Below are 19,425 nucleotides of genomic sequence, written 5' to 3'. Positions count from 1 at the left end.
TTTCTGCAATAGGAAACGATTTGGCAGTAAGCTTTGAATGACTTTGCTTAGAGCACTGAAAATCCAAAGTCATTTATTAGTCATTATAGTCATTATATGCCTTTTTTGAAATATCTGTATTAATGATTTTCCTCTTTCACTACACAGATGAATTGTGTCTTTACACTGTGGAATATCAGTAGTGGTCCAGGCCAAAGGTCCATCAAACTTGTGTGTTGCTTCTGACAGAGTTGAATAGCAGATACCTAGCGTAAGAACAGTGCAGTTATCTAACAATGTTTCCCCAGTTCTACCAGATGGCAGGGGTCACATTTTAGACAACGATTTGCATGGGTTTCATGTATTGTTCTGTCTCCCAGTCACTGTATCAATGTTTTTCATGTTTGGTTCTTGTTTTTCACTTCTATGAATTAGGACTGTCAGGAATATTTGGCACCTCTTTCACTCTCCAGGCATTTCTAAGTATGATTAATAACACAGTGGGATTCAACTGTTGATTTCCCTCCTTTTTTGCAAACTGACTTTTTTTTTGTTGTTTATTTGTTTTGTTTTGTTTCCTATGTTTTAATAATTTTTTTTTTTTTTTTTAATCCACATTAGGGTGTTCCTTCTACTGTGCCTTGACTTTCTTTAAATATCATCTTGGCATTTAAGCAGTAGACTTTATGAATTGGATATTTCTTGTTGGCATCCCCTGTGATTCATTCAAGGAAATCCAATGAAGCATGACTCCCTTTTACAAAAGCCATGATGACTCTTGTCATTCTGTTTATTTCAGAGTTTCTACCTTGTAGTTCCCTGCTGTCCTCTGGAATCTGTTTAGCACATTTAATTTTGCTGGCACTGAGACAACCTGAAGAAGAAAACTGCAGCTAATGGATTGGCTGCTTTCGTTCCCATGTTCTTCTGCATTATCTGGGTGAATACTGTGTAGCAAGTGACAGTTGGTCACTTGCTGATTATCTAGTGTGACTTCTCTACGAGCGCATCTCTGTGATGGTCTTGTGTTCCGAGAGCTCTTTTTATCCTTTGATCATCCATTAGCTATACAGATACGTTAGCAGGCTTACTGTTCCTGTTTTGTTTCAAAAATAATTTATTACTGCCTTTCATGCCTTTACACAAGTATTCTAACTCTTTTGGCTTGCTTCTTTCTCTTTTAAAGCCTAACATGCCATAGTTTGACATATTTTTCTATTTTCCTTGTTTGAACAGACTTCTTGAAGAGTAACATTTTCTTACAGCCTACTTTCTCTGCAGTTTAACTATTCCAGCATTTTTGGTCTTCTGAAAAGCTTTTTGATGGGAGGCATGCATTTCCTTTGAAGCCCTTAATATTGTATCTTTTTATGCAGGCTTTTGTGCTGTCTAAAAAATGTTTTCGATGTTTGTCTGCATCCTTTAATGCTCATGATATGACAGCTAAACTATCTAGCTTCAAATTAGATGTTCCCATCAGGAATGTTGTTCTCACCCACTCATGAAAAATAAATCAGTAGTGTTTACCTTATTTATTATTCATGTACAGGCGTTACGGAAGCTCATGCCAGGCAGCGATTCTAAAATGCTGAGACCTAAACAATAGAAATGTATGTAGACTATAAATTTCTGGCATTAACTAAGCAGATACCCTGTTGTGCTTGATTGTAGAATTTGTTCTAAAATTTCTGTCCAAAGATAACTTGAATTACATATGGTCCTTCTGTACAGCAGTGTTAGGGTTTGTCCAGCTTTCCAGAAGCAGCACAGGTGCTAGTATATATCTCTCCTGTATCATAGATTGGTTTGATCTAAACAGAAGTATTTCATGTTAAAGCAATTCTGATGTTGGAGCTTCAAGGTCACAAAGAAATCTTGAGGATCGGAATGTCCTTAAGTGTTTTTACTTACTATTCCAGTTGGTAGATTGGGCTTGTGCACTCTGCTCTACTGTAGCCTTTTTAAAATTTCCTGTTATGTGTATTCAACATATATTTTGGTATATATATTGTGGTAGCAGTGGTAATGAGGAGATGGTTGGACTAGATGATCTTATAGGTCGTTTCCAACCTTGTGATTCTATGATTCTATTTGTTTTTATCTTTTGACTTCAGAAGTCTTTTTGTTCTGCAGCTGTTCTTATTTATATTTTTCGTATGTACTATTTATCACATCTTCACTTTGTTTTGCTAGTCCAAACGAGTTTTACTCTTTTGTCCAAAATGGTGTGTGCATAGTCTAGTAGTTCTACTCCGTGTCTGTTCTTGGAAGATGAATTCCTGCTGGAACATGCACGAGTAAGATTAAATGCACTCATTTGAGTATGTTATCATGTCTCAAACAGTGGATACTTAAGGAAAAGTTTATTAAAAGTGCAAACATAATAGCATTTTTTCTGAATACTCTTTCACACTTTACCCCTTCAGCGACTTCTGATTCTTGCTGTGCCAGTAATGACAACCTTCTGCTCTTGTACCCCATAAGGGATAATTTTCCTATTTGCATCGTGAATTCATGTAGACTTCATTATGGGAGCGTCCTGTAGCAAAGAATTTCCCTGAGTTATCTGCAAATCTTACTGGCCTCTTCGTTTCATATTTCTATTGCAAAATGCCTTTTTCTTGGTAGGAACTGTAGCTAATGTGGAGGCAGACAACCAATGTTTCTGTTCGCCCTGCTGTTAACAGAATAAAGCTATTTGCTGAGAGCTGGTGACTTCACGCAGCCCTAACACTTACACATTTATTGTTAGAGTAATAGTTGGAAAGCTGACTCCAACTGTACACTACAAGTGTAAGTTAAGGATTTTAATGGCATATCGGTGGCTTCAGGGATGAAGTTCAAATGTTCCTTTGCTTCATCATATATATGTGTATATATATGATGATATACACTGTATAAATCTTTGTAAAACACATAAACCTGTAATGCTGTCTGCACAGAACATCCATCTCTCTTCAATGTTGTTTGGGTAGTACAACCTGCTGCTGGAACTAGTGTGTGCTAGTCATGGTAAACAGATTCAGCAGGCCTGTGGTGTTCTGAGTTGATAGTTTTTTCAGATTCAACAGGATTGCTTGCCTCAAAAGCATATCAGCCCCTTGGGAAACTTTCACATACTGCCTCTTCAGTATGCACTTGCCCTCTCTTTGGTTGTTGCTTCTCAGTGACTCTCTCCGTCCAATCTTATAATTAGTTGTAGAACATATTTCTACAAACTTGCTTAGAAAGTGTTCTATATATCACATCATTGATAGGTATATAACATGATTTAAAAGTTCAGCGTTACATTGTTATTTCAATTATAGCAGTGATTCCAAAGTGTTTCTCAGTTCTTTGGTATTGTCTGCTGGAAGACCTAAAATAGCACATGGCATTTCATATGTTCTGTGCATTCTCTCTTCTTAGTTGTTCCTTTTTTTTTTTTTTTTTTTTTTAATAAACACTGCGTGTTTATTATCCCATACCAAGCTGATGTTTTCATAAAACTCTCTCTCATGACACTGAAATCTTATTGCAATGAAGGAAGGGAGTGAAGATAAAGATGAACTCAGAGGCCATCATTTTATATCTAAAATCAGCTACTCTCCTAAATTTCTTTTACCTATGCTGAAGTTTCTGTACTTTTTAGTAACTGTGATGACTTGATCTGCCAAGATCCTTCTCCTCTTTCTCACAGCTCTTTCATGATTTTACAAATCTGAATAAATTAGTATCAGCAACAACCTTTTTTTTCACTCCATTATTCACTCATTCTTTAGATTGTTTTTAATATTTATATTACACAACCTAAAACCAGCAGCAACTGATAAGTACTGTACAACTAATATTAAAATTTGACTAGGACCTTACTTTTAATTTTTGTTTTTTCCTTCTCTTCTATTTAGAAGGAATTATTCTGATTCTTGCTGTTTATCCCTCTTTTGGCTGCTTTATGTTTTGCTTCTTTTTTGTGATGTTCATCAATATTATATCTTCCTAAGTTTTAATGATGTGTTAACTGAATATAGTTTGCTTGCGTCATTGTAGAATTTGGACTTGCTGATCTTTTTAAGAGCTTTACCGAAATAGATTTTTGGAGTATACTTTTGTTGTTGTTATTTAATAAGTTAACGTAAAAATGTTTTTGTTGAATGGGGGGAAAAATGGCAAACACAACATTTCTGGTTATTATATTCCTACAGGAACCTGAAAGTACTGTGACATTCTGTGTATTCTTTGTTTCTGCTAAAACAGAATGGTGAATCAAACAGTTTATAATAGCATTAAGTTCCATATAAAATATTTTCAACTAGTCTTTTTAATTCCGGAATCACTGGGAGCTTTTGTGCCTTTAGATTCTTCCATCAAGGCACAGGGAAGTGAATTATTGAAAAGATAAAAATAAATTTGTTTGCTTTCTGTCAGAGTTCATATCCACAGCCAACCTTGATAGAGGACCAGAATGATTTAGACAAGTTTGCTTTGGAGATTCATAACATATGCTTGCTGGACAGAATTGAGTTATCTCTGCTCTGGAGAGTAAGTTATTGTAGCAGGAGCTGACAGAGATGAAGATAACTGAGGGAAATTCAATTACCTTTTAGTGTTTTCCTTCTAATAGGATTCTTAATGTGAAAAAGATCCTTAGATGATGCGCCTGTGTTGCTTTGTGAAATCTGCTTTGATACCTGCATTCAGAATAAAGTGAACTCTTCTTTTCAGGCCTTCATTAAGGATGAAATATGCATCTGCTTGCTAAATGGGTGTTAACTTTTCATCCAATATATTGCCATTTACAGCCTTGAAATATTTGACAGTGTTCTGGCAGTGTCTTTGGATATTCTCTTAAATACAATTTCACTTGCTTTTATAGTTTTTATGTGAGAGGCTTGTTTATAGCGGGAATGACAATAGATTTCACAAAACTGTAGAATATTTTCCCTCTGTTTTAGTGGAGTTTAATTTCTACGTGTTTAGTTCTTTCCTTCACCTGGCAAAAGCACTTGAACTACAAATACTGTGGATGATTGACTTGAGGTCATACTGTTGGGCTGAATGAACCAACTTGACTGAATTTCCTGTGACACCTTTGAAGTTCTGAAATTGCCAGTATAGATTGCTGTGTATAGGTTCTAGGGTGTTCATGTAAAAATGTCCTTTTTTTCTAATGACTGATGTTCAAAATGAAAATTTAGAAGGAAATCTGTGAAGCTGTCTCATTCTGTAGTTGTTTGTTTGAAAATCCACTGTATACATGTTTGCATACCTGCAACGTGCTTTTTTTTAAACGACCTGTTGAAGTACTGCATGTAGCTGAATATTAGTTGTGTGTACATCCCCCTACATACATATTTTAATACTCTGAACCTTAATGGTAATTTGGAATGTAAAGTTCCTTTTTATCTGATGGATTTAGTCCAACTGCTTGCATGCTGGTATTGCAATAAAGCAAAGCGAGAGTGTCTTCATGTAGATCTGCAATCCCAAAACCAGATTAGGATGTACGTAAAAGCCATAGCATACCTCACCTGTTGTAGAAGTTACAGACAACTTGTTGATCTGTATAACGTATTGCTACACTTGTTAGCTTGTTTATAAACAACTGGTAGTATGTTTGGAGTTATCTTGGAGTTAAAACAGTCTCCTCATTTACTTACGAATGATGAAGTTTGATTGATATGGGTTTACTTTTTTATGTGTGTGAAGGTGGCTTATCGGTTTTGGTGGCTAATGGGAGGTAAGATCATCAATAGAATCCAGAGACATTTAAGATAAATTTTATCAATGTTACTTTTGTTTCTTAATCACATAGATTATTTCCTCTTTATTTGAATATTATTGAAGACAAAGCAGTATCGTTTGTCCTGAGTTGATATGTCTTCAATGAAATTTCATTTCTTCAGTTACAATACTCTGTTCTAAATACAAAATGTTACTTTGCTGAAATAATTGAGTGATAATTGTGAAGAGAAATTACTTGTTTAAGGAATTTTACAAATAAATTGTGGCAAGGTTTTTTTTCCTGTGAAACATGGTGCTTTATGTCCAATGGGTAGACATGTATGGTGCAAAAATTGTTTAGTTCTGGTGGATGGTACTCCTGTTAATGATTTATAATGGTAGCTTTTTTATTTCTGAGTAGACTTAAACAGCTTTCCAGGAAAGAAAACAATGCTACGCTAATCAGATTTCTTGATAGTAACTGAAAGGTCTTTTCATGTTGCAGAGCAGTGAGATAGAAGTGACAGATAGAACCTTGTCATCTTAGCTTTTCCATACTAGCTTTGAAATGGGAATCACAGTAATAGTTTTTATTTTGGAATCTTTTTTCTTCTCGTTTTATCTCATTTCTACACAGAAATATTTACAGAAAGAGTTCAGCTGCTGATTTCATTTTTTCACTTAGCCAACAGAAAAAATTGGGCCAGTCACTCTGTAGATGGTCTTAGATTATGAAAAGAGAGCTCTGTCAGTTAAGTCAGGCTTCAGGTAATCGTTTGGTTGAGGAAGATGCGACGTGACTTGCAGAGACCTCCAGATTTCACAGTTAATCTGAAATACTACTGTAAGTGTCATAGTCAATCCTTAAAGAGTTGTACTGTTAGGAAAGACAAATTGTTGTTGATGTTCTTTTTCACAGAAGGGAAAACATGGGTTGCCTAATAACTTCCTCTCTCCCCTTCTGCTTCCCACTTTTTTTCCTGCGCTGAGGTAGCCTCACCTTGAGCACTTGCGCAAGTTTGGGTTCCACAATATAAGAAAGACGTAATAATAATTTCATAGCTCTCCTTTGGGTGCTCTCTAAGATGATGAAGGGCTGAAGAGTGAGAAGGTCTGAGATCCCTCGGTTTGTTCAGCCAAGAGGAGAGGCCTCATGATGACCTATAGCTCCTCCCATGGAGCACTGATCTCTGTTCTCTGGTGACAACGACAGGACCTGAGGGAACAGCTATGGAGGTATATAATGTTGGGTGTCAGGAAAAGATTTTTCACCAGAGGGTGGTCAGTTGCTGGAACAGGCACCCCAGAGCATTGGGTGGTCGTAACACTGAACTGCTGGAGTTCAAGGAGCATTTTTAGAATGCTCTCAGATGTAGGGTTTAAATTTTGGGTGGTCTGTGTGGAGCCAGGAGTTGGACTCAATGATCCTTGTGGATCCATTCCAACTCAGGCTGTTCTATGATTTTATAATAGATTTTTGAGATGTTCCCGCTTACTCCATTCTTTCCCATGTTTGTTCTTTGGAGGAACATGAGATTTCAGTATTGTAATACTGTCCTGAGTGTGTGATGCCCCTAGATCAATTTTAGTTTCTATCTTTAGTGGGTGTTACTAATTCTTGCCTGAGATGCTTTTTGAAAAGGTGACAGATGAAGTAAACAAAACACTCAATTATTGTGTGGGCTATTATGTTAAAAAGAATACATGGTGATTATGAAACCAGTTATGTCATAATTTTGGATAAGAAGTTTATAATATACTGTCAGGGTTTCATAGTCTTCAGCAAGTCCCCTTATGGGGTTAAGATTGGACCTGCAGTAGTAACACAGCTGTCCAGGCAAAACCTCATGAGCTGCCCTATCTTTCTCATAGCATGAGGTGCAGTCTGTGGGGTGGCCTTTCTCCACTCCCACCGGTGGAACAAAGCCATTCCTTGCCTGCGATTGCTCTGGAAGAATCTTACATATGCCACTCGCAGACATTTCTAAGTTATCCTATTATTAGTCCTGAACACATCAGATGTTTATGGAAGAGAAAGTCAGATATTCTGACCTTAAAATATCATTCTTTTTTTTTTTTTTTTCTGCATTACCTGCAAGGAACCTCAAATATTTAATTTTTAAGCAGTTGTCGATAGTCTTGGAGGCAGCGTCACCCATCTAGCATTGAACCAGCATTGTTTTGCAAGGTAATTTCATATGGCAGAGGAGAAAGGAAAATTTCTAAAAAATTTTTTAAATGGCAGTTGATGGAAGCTACTCAGAAATTTGTACTATCAAAAGTGGAGCTGGATTACTGGCTAGTATGTAACAAAGTTAACAAGTATGAAAAATGCTGTTATTATGCACTTTTATGGCTCTTTTATTTGTCCAATAACTGTCTCATGTTAGTTGTACATGTAATATTTTATATAATTGTAGTAGCTTATTTCCTTTCTGTTTATGCTTGGTGTAAGCTAGTGATTTTGATTAGTCAACATATGTTTTTTTCATTACCTATAATATTAACGAGTGAACTGTAGCTCACATCAAATTCCAGATTTTTGTTTCAAAATCCTTGGTACCGATGTGGCTTTTTCATTCTGTGTGGGTGCAGTGCTCTTTGCTTGAAGTGTGTTACGTTTAAATGTTGTTATTTTATGCTGTATCAGTCAGGTAGTGAAATCAAGTTAAGGATTTGCACAGTCGTGCTGTGTAGTCTGTACTGTGTCCTTTCACCAACATCTAGAGTTCAGCTGTATGTAACAAATGCTGATAATCATTATCTGAGGCCAGTATTAAAATGCCCTCATATTGTTTATGAGTGGAGGGGGAGAAGGCGAAAAACCTCATGCTAAACTGAAACAAAGCCAAAAGTAAAATTAGTCGGTAGCGTCAGAGCCTTGGAATAGGAGATTTTACAAGTTCTTTTATTTACACTGAAATGGAAAATACAGAGAAAACTCATGAAATGGATCTGTTGTGTTCTTCCTATATACCTGAATATGTTTATGGGGAATTAATGTTGCATTTTTTAAACAGTGAAAGCACAAAGGATGTTTCCGGTAGAAACTGCAAGATGTTAATTATTACTTGATTTCTCTGAAGGTACTATCTGTGTTAATTACAGCTCTGATTCTTGCATTGTTTCAGTATTCTCATTTAAACCAAGTGATCAAGAAAATTTGAATTTTAAGGCAATTATTATGGAGCATTTTTAGCCTTGCTCCATATTGCTCAGTCTAAGGATCTAGAGCTGCATGGATGGATGTTAATTCACACTGCTCTACATTAAACCGAATCCGCTGCCTTCTCATGTTCTGAATAGTCTGAATATTTTAGGTACTATCTTTTTATGAATAATAAAATCATGTTAGTTTTAATGAGAAATTAAATTACTCTCCTCTAATGATTTTTAGAGACAACTATGTCATCCTTTAGAAAGTGATAGAACCTTTTATGAATGTTGAAAAACAAACCTATCTCATTCTTCTCTGAAAGTCCAAAATGATGTTATGTAAATGCATAAGAATAAATTGTGCACGCACGCACACAAACTCAACAACAAATGTTCAAACTCATATACAAATGAAGTACAAAAATAGACTGCTGAAAAGAAGCAGAGCAGAAAAAAATATAATTATTTGCTCTTCATAGTTGAATGCTGTAGGAATCTGACAGGAGGCTTTAAGTTAAGGCAGAGGTTAAGCTGGAGCTGAAATTGTGACTGTTTAACATGTTTCCAATGGAAATTGCTGGGAATATTCTGAAGAACAGCTGCTATAAAAGGCCATCTTTAATCATCCTACTCATTTGCTTCTAGATTTCTTTTAATCTTTGCCATTTCATCATCTTAATCAAAATATTTTGCTTTTAAAATACTTGATCACTGAAAGAATCTGTTTCTGAAGGGTCTTAGTTTACTATAACGCTTGGAGTGAAGGTGAGGAAAAACTTGTGGATTAACAGCATTGAGCATCTTATTTTTGAATAGACTTTTGAATAAAAATCCCTTATTATAAGTCACAGGTTCTGTGATAAAAGAAAAGACCCTTAACATTTAATAACTAATTCAAGTATTTCTGCAGATACAGATGAATATATAGTAATTTAATGACAGAAACTTTTTTTTCACCGTATGTACGAGAGAAGAGCTTTGGTAGTAAACTTTTTTGCTCTATTTAGCAGTGTAAGTCAGTCAAGACGATCATTCTCTAGCGTGAGGAAAAGGTCCTGAACTGTCAGAAATGAAGTCTACTAAATTAGCTCCTGGGGCTAGCATGTTAGAAGCTAGCAGGGGACAGATAGGTTACCTCTTGGCTCATGAGTTCGTGTTCACTTCTGAATGTTTCATAGCTGAGGTCTCACAAAAAAAATTGCCAAATATGGCACAGAACACTTTTAAAGCTCCTGTGGCTGATAACTATCCTGTAGGATGATAGATGATCTGCCATGTTGACTGTCACAGAATCACACAGAATCACAGAATCGTAGGGATTGGAAGGGACCTCCAGAGATCATCGAGTCCAACCCCCTGCCAAAGCAGATTCCCTACACCTGGTATATACTTTGGTTTTATTGTGTTCTAATGGTGTTTCTTTAATTTTCTTAAGGTCTTAAAGTGTTTACTAAGCTACTATTCATAATACAGTATTTTCAAAACATTCCTTGGATTCTTTTATCAGAAACAACAGATTCTGTCATCAGAACAAATAGGTAGAAAGACAAACTACAAATGTTAATCAAAATTGACATTTTAAGGAGTCCAGTTAGGTTTGAAACTAACTTGGTATCTAAAGTACTGAGGGTTTACTAGAGATGCATTTGTCATTGACGTGCAAGCAGTCATGGCAAGATAGGAAACCATTATGCCTTATGTCTTGATATCTGAAATGAGTGTAATTTCTCTGTTCTTCATTAATGAGTCCTAAATAGGAATGCGTGCTCTTGTAAGGTAGAAGTTGAGACAGTTAACATAAATCATACGTATTTAACTATAGTAGTTTTTAAATAACTGTGACTTTGGTAGCTGTGGAAACTAAGTAGTCATATCTCACACAAATGGTTTTCACTTTATTTATAGACTGAGGCTGAAGCTCTGCTTAGAGATCAAAATCAGACAAGGTATTTTGCAGTAAGGTTCCAGATGGTGTTTTAGTTTATTGTTTGCTACCTGCATTGTTCAGGCTACTTTTTTCTGTTTTTGTCATGTCAGAAGTTGACTTTGCTTAAGTTTTAGAATAATTTCTTCTCTCTTGTGCCAAGTTTTAGTGCTGCAATTTGTAGAAGAGTTACGCTAGTAGAGGGATGTTTGGAAATCAGAATCCTTGAGCAGTAATTATTTGGCTGCTGGAGCTAAAACAACTGGACTAGTTTGTTTCCTGACTTTCAGAAATCAAAGGTCCTCACTGTGCCTCAGTAGAGCGATGCAGTTGGAGAGAAGGTAGTCGCAGTTAAGGATTTTTTGGTGCTTCAGTTTGAATAGAAAGAAAAACTGGGAAGTGTTGAAAGTAGGCTTGGCACGTTTTCCTAGGCCAGTGACAACCACACCTTTAGAAGTCTGTGTTAATCTTCTGGCAGTTTTAAGTTGCTGACATGTCTTCATCTGCTGGTTGCAGGCAAGTGCTTTGCAGTTGGAAGATGACCCAAGGGGTCTCAAGTTTAATACCCAATAATAGCCCAATCTTGGCCTGTTTTTAAAGTAAGAGCAGTATGGAGAGAGTGCAGATGTAAACTGGATTTGAATGCGAGGGAGAGAGGACTGTGTCTGTTTTAGTGCCTGCTTTTTGGCTTGCATGCAAAGCATTTATGTATGCATATTATAAGGATGGCTTCCTGGGTTAAAAAAAGGACATTTGTCTTGGTACATTGCTTATGAGAATGGTTAGCAGTGATGCAGAGAGAATTAGAATGTTGAAATAATGTAGAGCATATATTGAAAATCCCAATTTTTACCAAGAAGCAAGATTTTTTACTTGTTTGTGTAAAGCTTTGTCTTCGTGATTTAAGGATGCTACTGTAGAACAAAGAATATCCTCAATTGAGCATCAAAATTAAAAAAGAAAGAAAAAAAGGAAAATGTGTATGTTGCAAATTGATATTACAGAACAAAACTGATGTTACTGAATCTGCTCTTTATTTATTCTAAGTTGAGTTCTTGTTAGTTCGGTTCATTTACCTACTCTACCAAATAGGGTTCTTTTTAAGATGCGATTTTGGTAAAATTGCTGTTGCCTAGTGTTTAGTTCGGTTTACTAAAGCTTAATACTGTGAGATTTAAAGGTAGAAAATAAAGCTGTTGACTCTGTGCAGATTAAAACCAGATGTCTCTTGAGATCCTTGTCTTTCTGTCTAATCACTAACCTAAATTAACTGACTGTGGTAGGGTTTTGGGTTTTTTTTTCTGCTCATGACCATAGTATTACCAGTTTTTTTGGTGTGATTTAAGCCAACTGTATTTTTTTCCATCTTGCAATTTTTAAAAGTGTATATATATATTTTCCTTCAAGAATGTTTGGCATGCTGATCTCCCCCCTCTGCCCCTCCCCCAGTAATGTCTACAAAAGCACATTATATATATATACTTGTTTGTTTGTTTTGCTATGTATTTATATTAGAAGCAATTGATTTAGATTCAGATTCTTTTAATCTTCAAATCATATAAGAGACTGGAAAAGTGGATAATAAGGTTTGGAAAATCATAGGTTTGCTGTGATGAGAAGCCATTGCATTGTGTTCAGTCCATTAAAACAAGAAGAAATAGAAGAGATACTTTGATAAGTGTACTGCTGGTGTTAACCTTGATGGCTATTATCGGGGGGAAGATGCTATATCTATTTCATTGGCTTAAGCTTTTTTCATGCTGAGAGAAATCAATACTTTGAGTCGTTGGATGACAGAGGCATCACTTCAGAATTGAAGGTGGCTGTCAGACGTTGTCATTGGTTGACTTTTGTTCGCTGTTGAGGTTTTAAGCTTTCATTTTTCTAAGTCTTATTCAGGAGTCTTTGTAAGATTTCCCAGGGTAGCATTTTTAGTCCAGACTTTAAACTTCAGGTCAGAGGTCAAGTGCAAAGATCTTTGAAAGCAGAGGATTGAGAAGCTCCTTCATTTACTAAAATATCCTTATTTGTTGGGAATTTGCATTAGTGGCAAGATGATGCGTTATCTTGTGGATGACTTTTTCCTCTTAAGGGACACTCACTGAGACAGATTGTTCAGAAAGCAAGTAGATTTTAGACAAATTAGACAAAGAAACTGATACATATGTTTAGTGATCTGAAATGCTGAATAAAGGTGTGTTTTTTTTTAAAGCACCATATTGGTTTTAAACAACTCACGCTATTAAAATATAGCATAGCGTGTAAAAATAGTCACATAATTTTGGAACTGCAAAATTGTGCATGCAAATATTACCATTCAAGGGAGATCGTTTACTTTTGGATTTATTTGACATCTTCATAAAGATGGAAGATAAAACTGTTCTGAAAGCACCAGAATGGTCACCCCTTCAGTGAAATACAGACTAGCTGCATACACTCATTCACTTTGTTCTTATTTTGTAATAGTCTGCATGCAGAGTGTATTATATTTTTGTATCTGTAACTTGTCTTTTGGATGACCTTGTGCTCCTTTGGAATTACTGTTCCTCAAAAATAAGCCTTCACATAACCTAATAGCCTTCAGTTTATTCTCTGCGGGGATTAGGGAAAGAGGAAAAAACATGTTTTCCTCTGTTCTAATGGTGCAGCAGAGAAGGTTCATGTTCAATCCTGGATGAAGGGGTACAAGACAAGAGTCTTCTCCCTGCTGCATGCTGTGCTGAAGATATCTGTTTAATAAACTTGCCCTGTATAAATCTTTAGCAGCCACTTTTTTTTTTTTTTTCTAATACATAACTGATGGAGAGAATATATGCAATATGTTTTTCTTCTTTCAGCGTTTTTTGTTTCATCCTGAGTGGGACTTAGCAGTTACCTCATGGTACATCTATGATCATACTTTTATTATATACTTTCCCAAGTTCGTAATCAAGATAGTGTTGGCTAGAGCAGTAGTGGAAGGGTGGTCTGCTAATTCATTTGCATGCAACCGTGTATCTAATTTTAAAACCATACTGAAGCTTGACAAGATGCATATCGCAAGTGCAGGAGATCAAATAATAACAAAGAATTGAAACTGTAAAAGTAAGAGTTTTAGTAATGCACAAATGAAATTAACCTGATTTTTATTTTTAATTGAATTGTTAGGATTTGGTGGTATTATATGCCAGGCTTTTGCTGATGGGATGAAATGGGAGGCATTTCTAAAATAAAAAAATGCAGCAAAGAAATGGGGAGATTTTGAAGTGCCTTCTGAGCAGTCCAGTGTGACTGGTTACTTTGGGATGGATCTTGGATTACTTGAGTCAGAAAGGAGAGAAAAAGATCCTCCTGGAAGCTATGCTAAGGCATGTAAAAGACAGAAATGAGATATGAGACAACTAGAATGGCTTCAACAATGGCAGGACTTGCCTGGCCAACCTAGTGGCCTTCTATGATGGCGTAACTGCATCAGGGACAAGCTAGTATCTATCTGGACTTTGGTAAGCCCTTTGATGTGAACCCTCACAACATGCTTTTCACCAAATTGAAAAGATTCGGGTTTGATGGGTGGACTGTTTGATGGATGAAGAATTGCTTGTTGCGTTGTACCCACGCAGATGGTGGTGGTCAATGAGCTCAACTGGATGGAGATCAGTGACGAGTGGTCCTTAGGAGTCATTACTGGGACCAGTGCTCTTCAGTTGTTTTCATCAGTGTCACTGATGGTGGGATTGAGGGAATCCTCAGCAAGTTTGCAGATGACACCAAGCTGTGGGTCCCCTGAGGGGACAAGATGTCATCCTAAGAGACCGAGACCGGTTTGAGCAGTGGGCTCTTGCAAACCTCATGAGGTTCAACAAATTCCAAGCACAAGAAGATCCTGCGCCTGGGTCACTATTAGTACAGGCTGGGAAATGAAAGTATTAAGCTCTGCCCTGCCAAAAGGACTTGGAGTTACCGGTGAATGGCAAGCTGGAAATGAGCCAATAATGTACCCTCGCAGCCCTGAAAGCCATCTCTGTCCTGGGCTGCATCAAAAAAAGTGTGGCCAGCAGGTCGAGGGAGGTGATCCTGCTCCTCTACTCTGCGCTGGTGAGACCTCAGCTGAGTACTGTGTGGAGATGTGGAGTTGTCATTATAGGAGAGATGTGGACCTGCTGGAGCACATCCAGAGTAACTATCCAAGTGATGGAACACCTCCCCTACAAGGACAGGCTGAGAGTTTGGGCTGCTCAGCCTGGAGAAGAGAATGCTCTGGGAGCAGCCTTTCAGTATCTAAAGGAGGTCTATAAGAAAGAAGTAGGCTCTTTAGCTGGGTCTTCTGTATTATGGAAAGAGGAAATGGTTTGAAACTGAAAGAATGGGTGAGGTTGGATGTAAGAAGAATTTTTTTTGCAATAAGAGTAGTGAGACACTGGAACACGTTGCTTGTGGAGGTGATAGAAGTAGCCTCTTAAATGGAGACATTTAAGGTAAGGCTGAACCATGTTCTGGACAACCTGACTTAGAACAGATGTTCCCATTCAGTGTAGGAGAGTTGGACTAGATGTCTTTTAAAGGTTCCTTCAACTCAAACAATTTTATGATCTTTTTTTAATTTGTTTTGAATATTTGGCATATATAGTGAGTAGGAACCACTGGACAACTGAGAGGTCCCCTGTGTGATCAAAGAGATCTATTAACGGGTATTGGGGAAAGGTTAGTTCTGTGAATTACACTGTGCGAGTAACAAAATGAAGAAGATGGTTGGATACTGTGAAGAAATGGTCAGCAAAAGCCATTGAACTTCCAGTGAAGATGGAGGCTTTTGAATTCACTTCAGATTAATTTTTCTTTGCTAGGAAAATTTTGGGTTTTTGTCTGTAGTTCCTAAAGTGAGTAAATAAAATAAAACAAAATCCTTAGGCATTCTTGGAGGATGCAACCTGATAAGCCACGTTCCCACAAAACTGAGATCTTAGCATTAGTAACCTATGCAAATGCCAGATAACTGAGGTGGCTTCTTTCTGTTCTTGCTTGTTGAGTCCGTCCTGGACTGATGTGATAGTTCTATGGGATTGTTGCATACTGGGAGTCTTTCTGTTCCGGTAGGTAGTTGTGATTTTCTATTAATATTAAATAATGAATTTGCTGAGAAATGGATTCCTATACATTCCAGTTTTGTAGCAGTCTGATTCTGTTTTCATGGCAGTTGTCAGGACAACAAAATATAATTTTCCCTTCTTTTGAATGTCACACCTACACTCTGAAAATCTTTGGTGTTTAATGAGCGATGTGTTCAAGATCACATTGTAAAGAGACTTTTTTAATAAAGAGGTACAAGTTCATTATATCTTTTACAAAACATTCTAGTTTGATTTCCATTTTATCATGTTTTAAGGTCAAATGTGACTTTAATGTTCCATAAAGAGACAGAGATTGATAATGGGGAAAGAATAACCCTCTAATGTGATTTATATCTATGGATTTTATGTCAGATATGAAAAGTTGCTGTTCAAATTGTAAAGGAGGATCCATTAAAGAGCACTTTAAAACGTTTTACTACTTAGCTTACCTTATATGCTTGTTTTTAGAATTCTACCCTTTCAAGCAACTTCAAAAATAACAGCTTATGAAACATTTACAAAGTACTGAAAAGTATACAGAATCATCATGAGTGCAAAATAGATATTGATGTATTGAAAAAGACAGCTGTATTTATAAAGAGCTAGAAAAATCTTGTATAGCGTTGGTTATGATTTAGCCACCTCATATTTTTATGAAGAGAGTGGCAGAGTGCTTCATAAGTGAGTATAAAAGCAGGTTTTTGGTATCTCATTGAGTTCGAAAGTCAGCTGCATATTCTTGTCTTTCTGGATGCCTGCTCATCAGGTGAGCGTTGTTCTAAGATATGTGAAAAATTATGAAGAAATGCGTAAATACATGAGAATTGTTAAAAGAGGTTTTTAAAATGTAAATGCGTTCATCTGTTGATACTTTCTTTTTTTTTTAATCCAATGAAAATCTGCACAATTTCAAATTTTATTTTACTTGCGTGTTTTCCACATTTCTTCCTTTCTCTTTCCCTCATTTCATGTTACTGGAGTATGTTTTTTGTATGTAATGTGTTCATCTATATATATACACAAAACTCACAGCCTGCCTGTTTTCTTCTTTTGCAACAGTTTAATAGGTAGTAAGTGCATATAGAGAATAGCATTGCTACTGTTTTAAACGTAAAAAACGTTATGGTATTGTGCTGTTATCTAAGCTCTGAGCAATAATTACAGTAGTGACTGCATCAGCTGTGCTTCACAAAGAAAAAGCAATTTTTTTGTTCTTAGACATTTGTGTCCATTCTACTAACTAGATCATAGAGTAATCCAATCATTGAGAAAGGCTGATGCTTTGCCTGGCATATGTGATCTGTGGAATTGCCAGATGAAAACTGAAATTAGAAACAGGGAGCGCTGAAGTAGGGAAAATCTTTTGTTGTTTCCTTATCAGTATTTGAATTTGTTTTGTGTCTTCATTGGTTTGATAAGAGGGGGATCTGAATGTGGTGCTCTGTGAGTTTTGTATTTAGAGAAACATTTTCAGATGATCAACAACAACAAAAAAAAACAAAATGAAAGGAAAACATTGTAGTAGAGGATCTTTGTAGTTTCAGTTTCCGTTTGTGTGTGCCTTTCAGTTCTTAATTGTTAGGTTTAGGCTTTCAGTTCCCTTCAAAGATAGAATATATTTATACAATAGGTGTGGTACAGAAAAATAAATTAAAAAAAATTAGCTTTCCCATTCTGACCTGATAATATACTCAACGTAAGGAATCCATCTGGTGAAGACAGTTCAGTCTTCATATGCTTTTAGTCTCCTGTCTAACTGAAGATATGCAGATTTTATCCATAGTTTTTACAGCTGCCCATTTATATAATTAATAGCAAATGGTTGGGTTCTCAAATCTAATGGACAGTCATAGAAATGGAGTAGACAGGTAGCTGGCATTCCTTATTCTGAGACTTGCCTCTTTGTTTTATGATACTATTCACTTTGCTGTAAAATAAGTGATTGTGCCTATATGTGTAGTCAGACCACTAACACGTTGATGTTTTTCAAATCTTAAATGCGTATGGTATGCTGTTAAAGAATTTGTGACAAACCAAGATCCTCTGTTGGCTCAATGAGCGGATTTAACCTGGGCAGCTGCGCAGTGCCTCATTTCTTAAACCTGTAAAATGAGGTTAATTCCTATTTCTCAAGGGTTTTGTAAAAGTGATCAATTATGATGTGCTTAAAGTTCCTAAAGATGCTATGATTACAGTGCAAAGTAGTAAAGTCTTTGTTTTCTTTTTAGTCACTGTGTGCCCAGTACTCTGCTGACAAACGGGAAGAAGAAAAAATGTGCCATCATTTGATAACAGCAGCTAAGTACCGAGACCAAGTGACTGCAACTCAGCTAATACAGAAAATTGTCAACATTCTTACAGACAAGCATGGAGCCTGGGGAAGCTCTGCGCCAAGGTAAATATATACATATATATTTTTGACAATATTTTGAGAATTGAAATACACTAAACTTTACTCAGGTGATTTGAATTAATGTCCTACTGACAAATTTAACGGTAAACAAAGTTTTGTTGTCTTAGACAAAAGTGATAGAAGGTAAAATTAATGTGTTTTTAGTGAGTGTGGATGTTGAAGAGTTAGAGCAATAAAAAAAAGTGATTCTTTTGTAGCTTTAAACTTTGCTATGATGATGTGATAGGAATGATTTTGAACATCCAATTCTTTTGTTACCATTTTGAAAACAATTTTTGAGAAGTCAGTATTTTTTTCAGCACTAGCTTTCTTCATTGTGCATTATATAGTTCAAGATTGAGCCACAAATTGCTACTTACTTCATTTTCTGAACAAGCAAAAATAATTAAATAAATCTGCAAATCTGGTTAAGTTAAATTGTGAGTTCTGTTTCAGTAATTTCAGAATGAAAACCAATATTGCAAAATCAATTCTCTTTCTGGAATTCTCAATGTGTACCTTCATTATGATGATAACTGTGTAACTCTAACACAAATCACAGCTAATATTTCGCTTGCAAATCTAAAATACGAGTTCTAGTTTCTGTACTGCAAGTAAGACTTAAGAAATCCTGTACCATATTTATATAGAATATAAACGTTCAATATGCTATTATGCTGAGATAGTATTATTTGTATGCAGTGGAATGCATACATTGCGTGAGAGACTCATGTGCATAGACAACAGTTTTTTCGCAACGGTCTTCATGGTCAGGTACTGCTTTTTTCCATAAGAGATGAAAAATTGTTCTAAGTACTAATTATGTTTTTAATATTTGGTATCACGAAGAAAAGGTTATGGAAAAAAATTTACTGGAAGTGTTGAAATCAAGAGTTGTGTTATTACGGTATAGAATGTTCATCTACTGAACATACCAGTTCAGGGCTCTAGGCTATATGGTTAAAAATGAAGTCTTTGAATCAGTCTTTGAACAGCTTAATGCTGTTTTGTTGAATAAACTATGCTTGAACAAAAAAAGCCTGTTTAAGGAAAAAAAAAAAAAAAAAAAAACCAACAATAAGGGTATTAAGATAATTATCTATTTCAACATTATAGGAATTTTTAGTTAAATCCATGTAGTGTCTAATTTTGTATTATGGTTGTCTAAGAGCAGATTTCTTTAA

At 36.0% G+C, this 19,425-nt stretch overlaps 1 protein-coding gene across 4 annotated transcripts in view; it reads left to right on the top strand.

Moving 5' to 3' along the window:
* The window catches only part of LRBA (LPS responsive beige-like anchor protein), a 367,079-nt gene that overhangs the window by 132,142 nt on the left and 215,512 nt on the right, over positions 1–19,425 (top strand). For all 4 annotated transcript variants that reach the window (XM_042870631.1, XM_042870632.1, XM_042870630.1 and 1 more), the window contains one exon: positions 18,078–18,244. In XM_042870631.1, coding sequence (XP_042726565.1) covers positions 18,078–18,244 — 167 coding nt within the window. The remainder of the gene's footprint in view (positions 1–18,077; positions 18,245–19,425) is intronic.

Source organism: Lagopus leucura, unplaced genomic scaffold, assembly GCF_019238085.1.
Source record: "Lagopus leucura isolate 7727_CA_CO unplaced genomic scaffold, USGS_WTPT01 Super-Scaffold_100004, whole genome shotgun sequence".
In the NCBI taxonomy this organism is placed as follows: Eukaryota; Metazoa; Chordata; class Aves; order Galliformes; family Phasianidae; genus Lagopus; species Lagopus leucura.
This window is presented reverse-complemented; position numbering and strand designations above follow the sequence as displayed.